The 15,772-nt window shown below is 41.5% G+C and overlaps 1 protein-coding gene across 2 annotated transcripts in view; it reads right to left on the bottom strand.

Moving 5' to 3' along the window:
* The window catches only part of ZRANB3 (zinc finger RANBP2-type containing 3), a 427,423-nt gene that overhangs the window by 108,850 nt on the left and 302,801 nt on the right, over nt 1-15,772 (bottom strand). For both annotated transcript variants that reach the window (XM_089683596.1, XM_089683597.1), the window contains one exon: nt 6,950-7,102. In XM_089683596.1, coding sequence (XP_089539722.1) covers nt 6,950-7,102 — 153 coding nt within the window. The remainder of the gene's footprint in view (nt 1-6,949; nt 7,103-15,772) is intronic.

Raw genomic sequence — 15,772 nt, 5'->3', positions numbered from 1 at the left:
GTATTGGGGGGGGGGGGGCCCTGGAGGGGAGCCTGTAGCACACAGAAAAAAAAAACTTGAGCCTTTGCAACCATTTTAAGGATAAAAAAAAAAGTCAAACTTTAGAACCACTTTAATGTCACTAGATTGGCACGAGAAAGTGCTTGCCAAGTATATATGAAAATATAACATTTTAACATGTTTGTAACTGTTGCTCATACTGATGACACAGCTGAGTAGGTCTGATCTGGGAAAATAAAATAGCAACTGGGGGAAAAAAATTAACTTTTCTGCTCCCACTTAAAGTGTGGGAATCAATATGAGCTAGCAGAGGCGGGTGGGGCAATGACACATTATTTTCGAAAGAATCTAGTAATCACTTTGTCTTGGGAAAATACAAAAGAACATCTTTAGTGATCTCAACTATTTTATTGTGGCGATAAGCTTTTAAAAGTGAAAAGTTAGTTTAGTTATTTGAAAAACCCTTTTCAAATGGAAAATTTTAAGTTTTTAGCAGACTTCATTGCAGGTCCTTGCCTGCTTTTGTTATGTACAGTTGTGTCCAAAATTATTCAACCCCCAATGCTGTAAAGGGGTTTAGGGACTATAGTGTACATTTGGAATTGTATTCAGAATCAAATCCTACAAGGACGTTGTAACTACCCAAATGCAACTAAAATGACATCAATTGTTTATGTAATACAGTAGTAAATGGTTCTTATGTGGTTTCTTCATTGCCACAATTATTCAACCCCTTAAAGACTACCACTCTGAAGAACAGAGGTTCATACAGGTGCTTTCCATCAGGTATTGAAAACACCTGTGGATGTCACCGAGCAGCAATCAAGCATAATAAGCACCAATTAGGCAGCTTTAAAATGACTGTGATACTCAGCTCCTTCTAGACATTTACTGGTGTGGTTACAAACATGGTGAAGGCAAGAGAATGGTCCAGGAAGACAAGAGAAGAGGTGATTTCTCTTCACAGGAAGGGCAATGGCTATAAGAAGATTGCAAAGATGTTAAACATACCAAGAGACACCTTAGGAAGCATCATTCGCAAATTCAAGGCAAAGGGCACTGTTGAAACGCTACCTGGTCGTGGCAGAAAGAAGATGCTGACTTCGACTGCTGTGCGCTACCTGAAGCGTAGAGTGGAGAGAAGTCCCCGTGTGACTGCTGAGGAACTGAGAAAAGATTTGTCAGATGTGGGTACAGAAGTTTCAGCCCAGACAATAAGACGCACACTGCGTAATGAAGGCCTCCGTGCCAGAACTCCCAGGCGTACCCCCTTGCTGTCTCCAAAGAATAAGAAGAGTCGACTGCAGTATGCCAAAAGCCATGTGGACAAACCACAAAAGTTGTGGGATAGTGTTCTGTGGACTGATGAAACAAAATTAGAACTGTTTGGGCCCATGGATCAACGCTATGTTTGGAGGAGGAAGAACAAGGCCTATGATGAAAAGAACACCTTGCCTACTGTGAAGCATGGTGGAGGGTCAATCATGCTTTGGGGCTGTTTTGCTTCTGCAGGTACAGGGAAGCTTCAGCGTGTGCAAGGTACCATGAATTCTCTTCAGTACCAGGAGATATTGGATGGAAACGTGATGCAGTCCGTCACACACCTGAGGCTTGGGAGACGTTGGACCTTTCAACAGGACAATGATCCCAAGCATACCTCCAAGTCCACTAGAGCATGGTTGCAGAGGAAAGGCTGGAACATTTTGGAGTGGCCATCGCAGTCACCAGACTTAAATCCGATTGAGAACCTCTGGTGGGACTTAAAGAAAGCAGTTGCAGTGCGCAAGCCTAAGAATGTGACTGAACTGGAGGCCTTTGCCCATGAAGAATGGGCGAAGATACCCGTAGATCGCTGCAAGACACTTGTGTCAAGCTATGCTTCACGTTTAAAAGCTGTTATAACTGTAAAAGGATGCTGTACTAAGTACTAAGATTGAATGTCACTTGGGGGTTGAATAAAACTGATAATGCTGTGAGCACAGAAAAGACATTTGTGGTTATTTCATTATAACTGTTATGTTATATTTGTCTGACCTACAAGTGCCTCTTTAATGTAAATGTAAGCAAGATGACTGAATGATCAAAAGCAATGTCAAACTGGCCAAAACACTCAATTTCAGTGGGGGTTGAATAATTTTGGACACAACTGTATATACTAAGACAGGTCAGGCCACAGCACTTTCTGAAAGAGGGTGCTAACTGGGAGGATCTGTCTTTATTATAATAATAAGTTCCAATGTTGTACTAAGAAACATTGCGCTCTTTACACATCCATCTCTCTCATCTCACAATAGAGGAAAAGCTGCCTGCGGTGAAGGACATTGCTGGGGATGCCTGACATTTCTCCTCAAACTCTGGCCTCGTAGCTGGGCTTTGCTAAGCAACGTTTTTACAGAAACAAAAGTACAGAATTATAATTGCTGGTTTGCAATGAACGACTTAAAGTGGACATACCATCTGATATAGGATTTCATATTAAGTCTATGCATGCTAAATATAAGGTAAAAGTAGCACTTTCAGATATTTATTGACCACAGTACTCCCCCTGACAATGCCTTCATCTGCTGTTCTCTTCAGAAAGACAGAGCCATATTTGTTCTGCCATCATCCAGGTGTCACAATTTACCTCCTGGACCAGGACCACATGAAAAAACCTAGTGTGACAGGAGTCACTTTGGGTGGGGGCTCATGGAACCCAACTTACTTTGCAGAGGTTGCGAGACCCCTGTCTCAGCTCCCCATATCCCTCTTATGTGCAAGTCACCCTGTGTCTCTAATGGATGCTGAGAATGCGGTTGGAATTACTTCAGATTGGACAGTAATATTTATCAGCCATATGAAGACTTTATTTACTAAATGTCGTTCACTCAGAATCTCGTACACTTTAGCATGGAAACCAGTCAGCCTACAGGTTTTATTGCTAAAGCGTAAGGCTGGCAATACACTATACAATTTTCTGTCCAATTTCTGTTAGATTTACCTTCAACTATGCAGTTCAAGGTCCTGCCTAATTGGATACAATTGAAAGTGTTGTTTAGATTTGACCTCATATTATTGGTTTTTGGTAAATCTAAAGCAAAATTCTTAAGAAAATTGTATAATGTATGGTCAGCCTAACTGAACAAGCTGAGGTTAGAAGCTGATTGGCTACCATACACAGGTGCACTAGATTCTGAGTGAACCAGCTTTAGTAAAGGCCCTCTCATTATTGTACCACTCTACAGCCCTCCCCCAACAAACTGCCTCCTGCTACAGCCAAATATTTCACATTTTGTCTCATCAGCCTTGAGCACCTGTTACTATTTTTCTGCACTCCAGTTCATATTTTTTGTGCATAGATGAGTCACTTACACTGGTTTCCACGTCAGAGGCATGGCTTTTTTTGCCACATTTTTGCAATGACTTCTCTGGACAGTAGATGGGTGTACCCGGGGACCTCTAGTTTCCACCAGTTCTGTGCTGATGGCACTGCTGCACATCTTCCAATGGAAGAAAGCATGATGCATCGTTCATCTGCAGCATTAAGTTTCCTTGGCCGACCACTGCATCTGCGATCCTCAAGGTTGCTTGTTAATTTGTGCTTCTTCAAAAGAGCTTACATCTTGACACCCCAGTCTGCTTTGAAATCTTCTCCTGGAGGAAACCTTGCTGATGCAGGATAACTACCTTGTGTATTGTTGCTGTGCCATGGTGTATGACCATTGACATGAAAGGGTCTTCCACAACCTCACCTTAGTAGCAAAGCTGGCAGTTCCTCACGCAGCTATAAGCCTCCTACACAGCCGTTTCTGTTTCAGTAAATGACTGTGCTTAAACCTACATATAAAATTGATGATTATTAGCAACTGCTTGGTATAATTGGTAACTAATACACCTGCTTATAATCCTACAGTATCCCTGACTTTGTGTAACTGTACATTTGTAAAAATGTATGTTGGTTTGAAGCCAAATGTCACACCAAATATCGATTTGATTTAGATTTCTCTTCTATACATACATACACACGAGCACGTGCAGACATACTTTAAAGCAGACCTTCCCAGATTTAAGCAGTTAGTTTTCATTGGTCTTCTTCTCCCACCTCTTCCACAATTAGACCATAAAAAGGTGTTTTTGGACACTTTTAGTGCTGCAATTCAGCACTTCTGCCTTTGTCGCCTAGGTGAGAATGGTGTTGCACTGATGGGGCTTGCACACCACTGGATTACACAAGTGCACAGATGTGTGCAGAGCTTCAGAAACCACCAGGGACCTGATGGCATGCCTGCACACAGGCAGGACTTTTCCCTTGCATGTGTGAAGATGACAAAGGTATGAGGTCCTGGATCTCAGGGGTTTCTGTGCAATTAAGACGAAACATCAACCTCAGGTGTGTGATGTTCTGCTGATCTCTGCCAGATCTCCCACCTCAGCGCGTATCTGCGCATGCGCTGGATATTTAAACATGGTGCGGCCCTTGAGGGGGGGCTTGGAGGGCCAGACCATATAACTGGGGACTGCAGCTCCTTCAAGTATTTCAGGCTTGCAACGTTAGTTAAATGAACATACTTTAATTAGCTATTAAAAAGCAAACAAGAGAAAACCAATCTGTGACATTTGCATATGACAGCAATACAGATCTGCAGCTATTTTATATGATGCCCTCCAACTACTTGAGCTTGCCACAAACATTTTCTATTTCACGATCCTACAAAATTCAAGGTTTCACCCAACACCTTCGATTTTGTAATCTATGACCTTGTTATGTGAAAATCCTGCCATTAATTTGACAATTCCAAATAAGCAGAGATGTCAAATAAGGATTAACAAAAACAGAGACGGCAGAAGCTCGAGCTGACCGGCCCCCGTCTTTTTATGTCAAAACTGATGGCTCGTCTACAAGCTGGTGATCACCTCATATTCAGCAGGCCGTCAGTTGAAAATAAATTTCCCATCCTACTAGCTACATAAAAAAAGGTGTGCTGCATACCAAAGCGACTCGTCAGAAACCTTTCAAGCCCACGATAACAGGAGAGAAAAGGATGAATGAATCAATGCTGGATGACGAGGAGAGAAAAACGACCTTCTCAAACTAAAACGGTGTCACTGTCTGACAAACTATAGGGGGACATAAACGGATGGGGGGCCAAAAGATCAACAGAACTTCAGTTCTCACAATAGTGTGATTTCCTTGGGTGCGCTAATGAACAAAGGCTGAGTTACTGAGTCCTGGATTTCTGGAAGCCGTGCTGTTCTAAATTTATCTTGAAAAACAAAGCAAAAATAGAATAAAAAGTTATGTGAAAACTTATAACAATCCCCCATTCACTTAAGAGCACTCATTACTGCAACGACTGTGCAATGTACACAGCAACACCATTAAAAATTCTGGTAGCAACCAACTTGGCTCTCAGCAATCTAGCATCTCATTAGGTCTCCAGGCACAGTGCTCATTGTATTATCATATTTCCTTTCTCCCTCCCTTTGTACTAAACTTAATAAGCAGAATATTACGCAGCAGAAACATCTTTTTTTTTCCTTAATAATATTCAAATACAGCAGTTTAGAGAACCTGTCTCAACTTGGTTTATTGTATATGTATCTATGTTTCTCTCCATTTAGCTTTACTAAGCTGGAAAGTCAAGGAGCCAAAGGTCACCTTTAAGGGCATGTAAATCCAATCACTAAAACCTTATATAAGCTTTACCATGTGTTTAATATCTGCTCTGCTATGAAGGCCATAGGTATATGGAATTTTACATTCACTTATGCATGATATTTAAATGTTTTATTATGTCTAGTTCAGAACTGTCTTCTGTTACTCTCCTGAAGAAGCAGTGTTCATCTGAGAAATGTGTAGAGAGTTACAGATCCCTAGTCTTCCACCTAATTATTCAACAGTATATATGTAATTCCTTGGAATCTACAATTAAATATATGAATATATGTAACTCCCTGAAATATGGAATTAAATATACTAATGCTTAGGGTGCTAGGAGGTGCTGGATGGGATTTTTATGATTAAGGCAATATAATAATCATATATGGAAGCATATATCTTTTTCAACTGTGCCCTTTATTTTAAGTGATAGTAATAAAATTGTTCAACTTTTTATAATAATTGTTGTAGTGCCTTGGTGCATTGCATACTAGCACATTATGAAATACTTCACTTAGAATGAAGCCCTCCAGTGGCGCAGTGACAGAGATTTCATCTTCACCTGGTCTTCCTTCCCGGTTCAAGGGCTCTGGACTGGCCGAGCCGTGATGACGTCACTCCAGCACATGGGTGTGGGAGTCTCAGCTGCAGCACAGAGCCCTGAAGGAATGGCATGTCTATGCCGTTCCTTCACAGCACATGCGCCGGTGACATCACCAGCTGCAAAGACACTGAAAATCTCCTGAACTTTGTATGTTAAGGAGATATTGCTTGTACCTACAGGTAAGATTTACAGCTTTCCCATAGGTACAAGTGTCCAGTGGGAGTTTATTTCCACTTTAAGGAGGCATTACCATAGCGCCATGCTCTCACATTCAATGCAGATGGCAGCACCAACTTCATCACATCACAACTCTCTGCATCATTAAGGAGCACCCAGTCCTGGAAGAAGATCCAGTGAGACAGAGGGTACTGCACATCATGTGATTATTTAGATGCCTTTATTTATTGTAAAAAAGTTTGTTTATTCTTATTTCTGTGTTTGTAACTATACATGCACATGGGGCAGCTATATTTGTTAAGCACATATGCATATTCTGCTTTTTGCTTCAATGTACCACGATTGTACCAAAGCCACTCTTCCATCTCTAAAGCTCAAGGGTATTCCAGTTTTAATATATTTTCTATAAAGACCCTGAATAAGCCACACACAAAACGTGCTTAGCTATTTCCTGGAAACCTCCTTTAGGAAGGCAATGAGAAAGCTAGAAAACCACATCCATTCTGGAGTGATTAAACATGGGTTCTTACGTGAGTAAAAAGTATCTGATCTTTTAGATCATCCAGGTCTTCATTCGGGGTCCACGACTTGGCAAAACTTAAGAAGTCCCACTTTTCCTTGTCATCCTCTTCAGCATGGATTTTTTCCTTCTTTCCATTTAACGTGCTACCGGTAACTTTTGCCTAAAGAAGGGGAAAAAAGTATGTGGAGTCAAAAGATATTCATTATCAAAAGGTCACCCAAATAAAATAATAGCTTTGGACACTACTAGATGTTTGGGTCATTCCTTGGTTTCTTCTGAATCTCAAAAAAACCCAATGGTGTAATGTTTGCATCTAAATTCCCTGTATCATGCACCTATCACACCAATGATGAGGAGGCCTTACTCTTCCTTTTGGATTTCTTCAATGTTATATTTTGAACATGTACTAGAGGACAAGAGAGGGCAACACCTGAAACTACAACACTGATGTCTAACCAGTGGAATCACCAAGAGATATAAGAGGCCAAGAAATTACTGAACCTAGACGTTTGGTGGACTAAACTATAATTTTACCTAAATGTGCAGCTGACTGTTACCTTACAGTGGCATTTTGCACTTTTTTCAATGATATAAAGCATCACATAAAGTGAAAGGCAATGCAGTGCAAAAATTTTAGTCTTCTTCCTATTTTCCAACATAAATCAAGAACTGGAATACCAGCCATATATAATCCGCACACACAATATCAGTGTTCTGCCCTTCTTGTTCAAATGTCCATGCTGATAAGACAGACTGAACCCGTAGCCCTTCTGCACATGCTCTGTTTAGTGTGTATTGCTAGAGGTTTTCTTTATCTTGGGAGAGTGCATGTAATCAGCACAATGCTCATTAGCACTGTCCAGACAGAGGCCAGGGGTTCTGCATCCTCCAAGAGCAGAAAGAAAACTCATCCTACAAGCTTTAACCAGTGCTCAGCTGAAGTCACAAGACTGTTCTAACTGCTGATGAGATTTATCAGTTTACATATACTAAAATAATTGCACTTTCATGATCTATGTACTGTGGGAGACCAGATATAGTGACTGCAGGGTCCTGGGTTTAGTAATACTTAAAGCTTGCTGCACAACATTTAGAAAACCCTGTGAATACTGGGAGAATGTAGCCTGGTGAGATGAGACCAAAATTTAACTTTTTGGATGCCATAATACACACCATGTTTGGAAGTCAAATGGCACTGCACATCACCCCAAAAACCACACACCAACAGTGAAGTTTGGAGCTGGGAACATCATGGTGTGGAGCCGTTTTTCAGCATACGGTACTGGTACTTCCTTAAACGAAGGTTGAATGAAAAATGTACCAAAGATATTCCTGATAAAAATCTGCTGCCATCTACCAGGATGATGAAGATGAAACGAGGGCGGACATTTCAGCAAGACAATGATCCCAAACACAAAGCCAAGGAAACATAATTGGTTTCAAAGAAAGGAAATAAAGCTGCTAGAATGGCTCAGCCAATCACCTGACTTGAATCCAATAGAAAATCTATGGAAATAATTAGATCAGAGTTCACTGAAGAGGCCCACATAACCGTAAAGATTTGAAGACAGTTTGTATGGAAGAATGGGCCAAAATCACACCTGAGCAATGCATGCAACTAGTTTCTTCATACATGAGGTGTTTTTAAGCTATCATTACCAACAAAGGATTTTGTACTAAGTATTAAATAAATTTCAGTTAGCGTGTTCAATACTTTTTCCCCGGGTCATTCCATTTTATTACACAATGTATTGTGAAGTGAAACAACAAGAAGCGCACCAACCTTGTGCATTACCTCAGTAACCAAAATTTATTTAATGAAGGAATGGTACTCACAAACAGCAAATAAAAACAGGCATATAAGTCCACCCAGGGACTTCAAAGGCAAGAGGCCAGCGCGAATCCCATCATGGGTGTAGGTACTCAGTCCAGCTGACGCGTTTCGAAGGTCAAGCCTTCTTCCTCAGAGCTGACTAAGAACATTTGTTGATACCCGGGCCCCTCCCCCCGGCCCAGGACAGCCCAACCCATTTGGGAGGGTCCCATTTCAGTCTGTGGGCATAAATGGGAGCATACACTCTCAGTCCAGTCAGCTCTGAGGAAGAAGGCTTGACCTTCGAAACGCGTCAGCTGGACTGAGTACCTACACCCATGATGGGATTCGCGCTGGCCTCTTGCCTTTGAAGTCCCTGGGTGGACTTATATGCCTGTTTTTATTCGCTGTTTGTGAGTACCATTCCTTCATTAAATAAATTTTGGTTACTGAGGTAATGCACAAGGTTGGTGCGCTTCTTCTTGTTTCACTTCACAGTTTGTTCAGGCTTCCCCAGCCTTGGTTTGGAGCTGCACGACTTTGGATACTCCGGTGGTTGCCTCTCTGGAGGTTTTAATTCCATATAAGGGTGCAGCGCTGAATATAAATATCACACAACTGATGATAATATATATATAAAAAGTGCCAATGCAATATTCACATGAATAAATAAATAAAAATATCACAGTGTCAAATAGAATATAAAGTGACTGATGGGGTGCAAAAAGTGGTATTAAATATATAATATAATAAGTCCATAAAGTGATTAAGTGATGACACTATACTCTGTCACTGTGCAGTGACCACTGGTGCTGAACGAAGTGCCAATAGTGACAAATGAATGTCCATAAGGTGATATATGGAAGATCCAATAATGACCTCAAATGCTGGTGATCGATATCATCTATCCAATGATATGGTGATGTGCCAGGTAATGTAAGAATTGCATACTCACCAGATGCGCAATCAAATCACGCATTTAGAGATATATACTCTCAGTAGTCAGCTGGAGGTCCCTTTAAGGATATATGTAGTCTAGTCTGGAGTTCCCTCTCTGCTTCCTCTGCTTTCAGCAATACCTCTGCCATCCTCTTTATACAGCTCGTGGCCATGATGCTTTGCATGGTCTTTAAAAGTCAGTGAGATTTGGTTTTTGAATGGTCCAAAGTATCCAGTGAGATTTGAAAATGAAGAGCAGATACATCTGAACAATAGCCTGATGGACTTCACACTCAAGGGTCCATCATCTCTGTGCTTGCCAAGAACGGTGCTTTGCTGCTTCAGGCACTGGATGTCTTTACCGTGTGCATAGCATTATATCTGAAAACTACCAAAGAATTCTGTGGTGCAGTGAAGGGCCCAGTGTCAGAAAGATGGGTCTCCGTCAGAGGTCAAGGGTCTTACAGCAGGACAATGACCCAAACCACACGTCAAAAAGCACCCAGAAACGGTTTCAGACAAAGCGCTAGAGAGTACTGAACTGGCCAGCAATGAGTCCAGATCTCAACCCCATAGAGCACCTGTGGAGAGATCTCAAAACAGCAGTTAGGAAAAGGAACCCTTCCAATCTGAGAGACTTGGAGCAGTCGGCGAAAGAAGAGTGCTCCAAAATTCCAGTACAGAGGTGCAAGAAACTCATTGATGGCTACAGGATGCAATTGATTTCAGTTATTTTTTCCAAGGGGTGTGCTACCAAACATGAAACTGAGGGTGCCAATAATTTTGTCCAGTCCATTTTTGGAGTTTGGAATGTGTCAGATTTGCCAGGGGTACTAATATTTTTGCCCATAACTGTATAGAGAGAGAGAGAGAGAGAGGGGGGGGGGGAGAGAGTGAGACAGACAGACAGATAGTATTAAGCCATGCCACTCTGTGAGCATAGGCAGAAAACACACAGGATTCACACTGAGGCAGACTCCGAAGCTATGGAGAATTCATTATAAGTGGAGAAAACTGTTTTTGTAGCTTTCTCTGGATTTGTTAGTCCCACATCAACATCTGGAGCTTGGAGACTTTGAAGAGTTTTGAGAGGGAATAAGTCTCCAATCCTGTTTGGATCTTCCTGGAAACCTGCAGGTTGTGTGTCCAAGGGCACACACTCATATGGTCATATCTCAAGGGTCTTTGGAGATACACTAGGTGTGAGCTCCAGCCAGGAGAGGTGATCCACCCAGCAGAAAGAACTCCGTGTTCGAGAGGTTCCTTACCTGCAAGACCAGGAGAGTTGAGACAGGTGAGCGAGTCTGCAAGACTAATACAGCTGAGACAACTAGCAAGTCCAGGGGACTGCAGGGAGCCGGTATTCATTCACATTTGATAAAGATCTGTTGAATAAGCAGGCCATCATTGATACTAATTTTTCCCCCCACTTCATGACATATTGTTGTTAGTTTACAATATAATAGGTACATTTTTTTGTTAATCAATTTCACATGCTCATGCACAGTACAACTTTTTGTGTTATTCCCGATCGATTCCACTACTTCAAAAAATGATTCAATTTTTTTGCCTAAATCTTTGCATTTCAAGAACGGAAGTGAGTCCATTAACATTTATAAAGTCTAACGATTGAGCATTTCAAATGATTTTCTACCCATCTATGGCCAGCTTGGGAGAGCCCAGGGTGTCAGGGGAACCACTAATGAGAGACCAGGAATGGGCCTGTGTAGCTGAATGCTGCAAAATATAGGGTGAGTGAGCCTGAAGAACCTGTGGTCTGGGAGACCAGAGCCGAGAACAGCAGCACTACTGGAATAAGAGCCAGGTTGCTTGGTACTTTAGGCTGTTTTGCTGAAGAAAATCCCCTGCATTGGCAACTAAATGCGGGACCTGTGGGTGGGTGCCATTAATCTTAATGACACATCACCTGCACTGGGAACCACACTATAACGCGGTTCTCAGTGCGGGCTGTGGTTTCTGGAAAGGTGCAGGGATCTTTTCCTTGAGTGTTGTGTTGCATGGCAGCCCAGTCAAATGAATGAGCTGCCGTGCCGCTGCCCGCAAAAGGGGACTAGTGTGAACCGAGCATTACAGTTCGAACTGGCATGACTCATCAAACAATAAGGCTTAGTTCTTTTGAGTTTTATCATTCCTTATTTGCCACAATACATATAACCAGTGTGAGAGCTGAAAATTACAACTATTAAGGCAAACAGCATACTACACTGTATTCAGTCCAAGATGGAAGATCTTTGCTCTCTTGCAGAGATTACTGCTGGAATCTTCAGCATTCAACACTTCTGGGTGTCAGATACTCAAGTTGGATACTTTTAAAGCAGAACTCCAGGCAGAAACATCTTTATAAATGCTTAAAAGGAAAAAGTTACCTCTGGGCAAATGTAAATAGAAGCAATCTTCACCGTTAATTCATACATTTGTATAAGCTGGAAAATACAGCTATCCCTGTACCTCCAGCATAAGGAGGGTATGAGGGCTGAAGCTCTCGTACAAGAAAGCAATCCTGTCCTGTATCTGCCCCTTTTCTCCCCTTGTTCACTCACAGAAGAATTTGTATTCTGTAAACGATGCACAAAATAAATTCAAAGCATTCTGTGAATAGTAAGGATGACTGTTCCATTATTATCCCTATTAACAGATAAATAGGTATCCATATTCATAAGTATGATTTTTAATTTCTTTCTAAAAATACAGGTAGTATTTGATTCTGACCTTTTCTAAAATCTCCTGTACAGCAGAGCTCAGACTGAGGGGAGGTAAAGGTAACACAAGAAGGCAAATACCTGTGCTGACAAGCGTGACAGAGAGACGAGATCATCATCTCTGCTATTTCTCCTTTTATGGTCCAGTCACATGTGTGTGCATGTCTCAAAGCTTGTGGTAATTAGGTGCAGCAGAGAAAAATCAGATCTCCTGCCTTATTAGAGAGAATTGTGCTGTGTGGCAGAGCTGTGTAATTTCAGGATTGAATGGACAGAAATGCAAATTCTTTAGCATGTAAAAGAGCTCCCATGTATGTATTTAATTTATGTATTTAGAGGTTTGTCTGGTGTTCAGCTTTAAAGGATCACCTTCTGTAACATGTTACACCCATATTCAAGGTGTAACGCAACAGATGCTCTGGCCCACGCTAAATCCGGCCCTCTCCCCCCTTCCCAACCACCACCGGTCTCTGTTTCGACAGCTAGTGGGGGAACATCTGTGAATGGGAAAACTACAAGTCTTTGCCTTTGTGGCTGTCAGCTTGTAGTTCTCAATGAACTACCAAAATCGCTGCTGATTACCCTTCATTATAGTAGTTCATTGAGCTTCCTGTCAGAGCGTAACTGCCTGCCCATATCAGAGGTATGGGCAGACAGGTACACAAACATTCTACAGGACTGTGGCATTACACCTACAATCTGCTGATTGTGGGTGCAATGCTTTACAGGTACCTTACAAAAAAAAATTATATAAGCATATTTTGTTACCTGAAAAGAAATTAGCATTTTTTTTTGGTAAAAGTAAACTTATCCTTTAAGCAAAAAAGGTGACTATTTTAAATTATTATTGTTTTTAACCAGACTGAAAGTGGTGTTATTTTGTTATTTTCGAGGGCAGATGGGGCCATATCCTGTTACCACACTTGGAGAGATGTATAGGAAGCACTTAGTTCTATCAGAAAATAAGGGAATGTTGGATGGAAATTATAAAAAGCTCTTGCTGGTACCCACTTGTAAATGCATTACATAACAAATGGCTCAGTCAGTTTTGTTTCTTGGTAACAAAAATAAAGCAAGCATCCCTTTCCCGCAAATTAGACTGATGTGACAGGAGGGAGGGCGGGTGCTAGTTACAGAAAATCTATCTGCTGGAAGATTTTTCATTTTGATTGCTTTGATTGGCTGCCCAGAAATCAGATTAGAAGGCACAAGGATAATGGTCAAACTTTCTTTCCTGCAAATCAGACCCCCTCCAGGAAAGAGCCCACTGCTCTAGTACCCTTCACATTCTAACAGTGATAATACAGGCGGCACAGTGGCTAAGTGGTTAGCACATCCGTCTGACAGGACTAGGGCCGTCTGTTCAAATCCCAACCATGGCAGTACCTGCCTGGAGTTTGCATGTTCTCCCTGTGCCTGTGTGGCTTTCCTCCGGGTTCTCCAGTTTCCCCCCACACTCCAAAGACATGCTGGTAGGTTAATTGTCTCGTGTCTAAATTGGCCTTAGTATGTGTATGTATGAATGTGAGTTAGCGACCTTAGATTGTACGCCGCTTGAGGGTTAGGGACTGATGTGAATGTACAATATATATGTAAAGTGTTGCATAAATTGTCAGCTCTATAGAAGCACCTGTAATAAATGGAGTACAGTCTTATTAACAGAAAACACTCTGCTCTAATAACTGCCATTCCAAGACTGTTCTACAATAGTACTGCTATGGCCATACTCGTGGTCAATTTCAATCTACCAGTAATACAATAAAATACAAATAGGGTCATCCCCAGACACTGGAAATCACCCATTCCTCCCTCTATGATTGGGTAGATGAAATGTGGTACCTAAAGAGAATGGAAGAACTGACTACTTACTACATTATATGATAGGTTTCCTAAGTTCTTGCAAATATGGGAACACGGATACAATTGTGTACAACCCCATCATTTAAAGAAATGGTGAATAAATTTACAAAGCTCACCTAGAAATACTTTTACAAAGAATTTTATTATAGAATAGGAAACAGCAGAGAATCAGTCAACAACATATGCAATGACCAGCAGGAATATACCATACAAAAGATTTGATGGATAATACAGAATAAGTACTGATGAGAAAACATGAAAATAAACTGCATACATAAGTGCTGTACAGAAAGAAAAGACAATAAATTGCAAAAATGATAGACATTTAGAGACTAATAACATAATAAACTCTCAGGAAAAATTGTTGCAGAATCAACATACAGAATGCGAGATGAATAGGAGAAAGAGCCTCTCTGAGTACAGAGAGGTACTTAACACGCAGGGCTCTCAAAGGAGTCCAGCACATGGGTGCAGTATTGCTGGTACGAGACTCAAAACAGGAATCACAATCAGCACAAATAACCTGAAGAAGACAGACTAGACAAGAGGAAAGAAAGGAGCGAAGAGAAAGGAGACAAACAGACACCAACAAACAAAAAAAAAAAAAAGGGGGGGGGGCTCCAGGGGGACCGCGGCAGAGAAAAGAAAAAAATAAATAAAAATAAGCTGGTATATAAGTTGCATATCGACAAGAGGGACTGGTCGAATCTTGACGGTTGAGCTATATCAACCCAAGGATGCGATGTCTGTAAAAAAATTTTGTATGGGTGTCTAACAGTATAGCTGTCAACTTTTCGTTGACCATTATAAAGTTCATCCGGTTTTTGACAGCCTCGAAGCTGAGGAGGGGAGTCTTCCAAGCTCTCGCAATCGTCAGCTTGGTGGCCATGAACAAGTGTGATGCCAGCTGCCGTTCAGGATGAAGTAGGCCCACTAATTGTTTAAATAACAGCGCTTCGTACGGGTTGCGCTTAACCATTTGACGCCTGGCCAATAGCCGTATGGCGTCCGTAAAAATGCACTAGCTTTCCGGGAGGCCGCCATTTGGCGTACTCCCGCACATGCGCACTTCATGCACTTGCAGAGCCGCGCAGCGGCGCGATCTGTCACCGGCCGTGTACCTCGGACACGGCTGATGACAGATCTGAGTATCGGCCCCGTTGCCGGTACCATGTGACCTGCTGTGACCAATCACAGCAGGTCACATGACAGTTGTATACAATGGATGGCTCACTTCCCCAAAGTAGTACAATGTTACTATGGTAACATTGTACTACTTTGGACATAGTGAAATATGAAAAAAAATCTTAAAAAAAAAGAAAAAAAAATGTAATAAAAAATTTTAAATAAAAAAATTAAAAAAAAATTTTTTTTTTCACTGTCACCAGTCAGTGTCCCTGATCACCGCCATGCCAGTTATACGATAACGCTGTACTGCACTGGTGACAGTATGTAAAAAACTATGTAATTTCTTGGACCTCAAGAAATTAGATTGGCC

Source organism: Staurois parvus, unplaced genomic scaffold (assembly GCF_062004578.1).
Source record: "Staurois parvus isolate SC_StPar_1 unplaced genomic scaffold, SC_StPar_1.0 ptg000315l, whole genome shotgun sequence".
Taxonomy (NCBI): Eukaryota; Metazoa; Chordata; class Amphibia; order Anura; family Ranidae; genus Staurois; species Staurois parvus.
The sequence above is the reverse complement of the archived record's forward strand: the minus strand, read 5'-3'. Positions and strand labels throughout refer to the sequence as shown.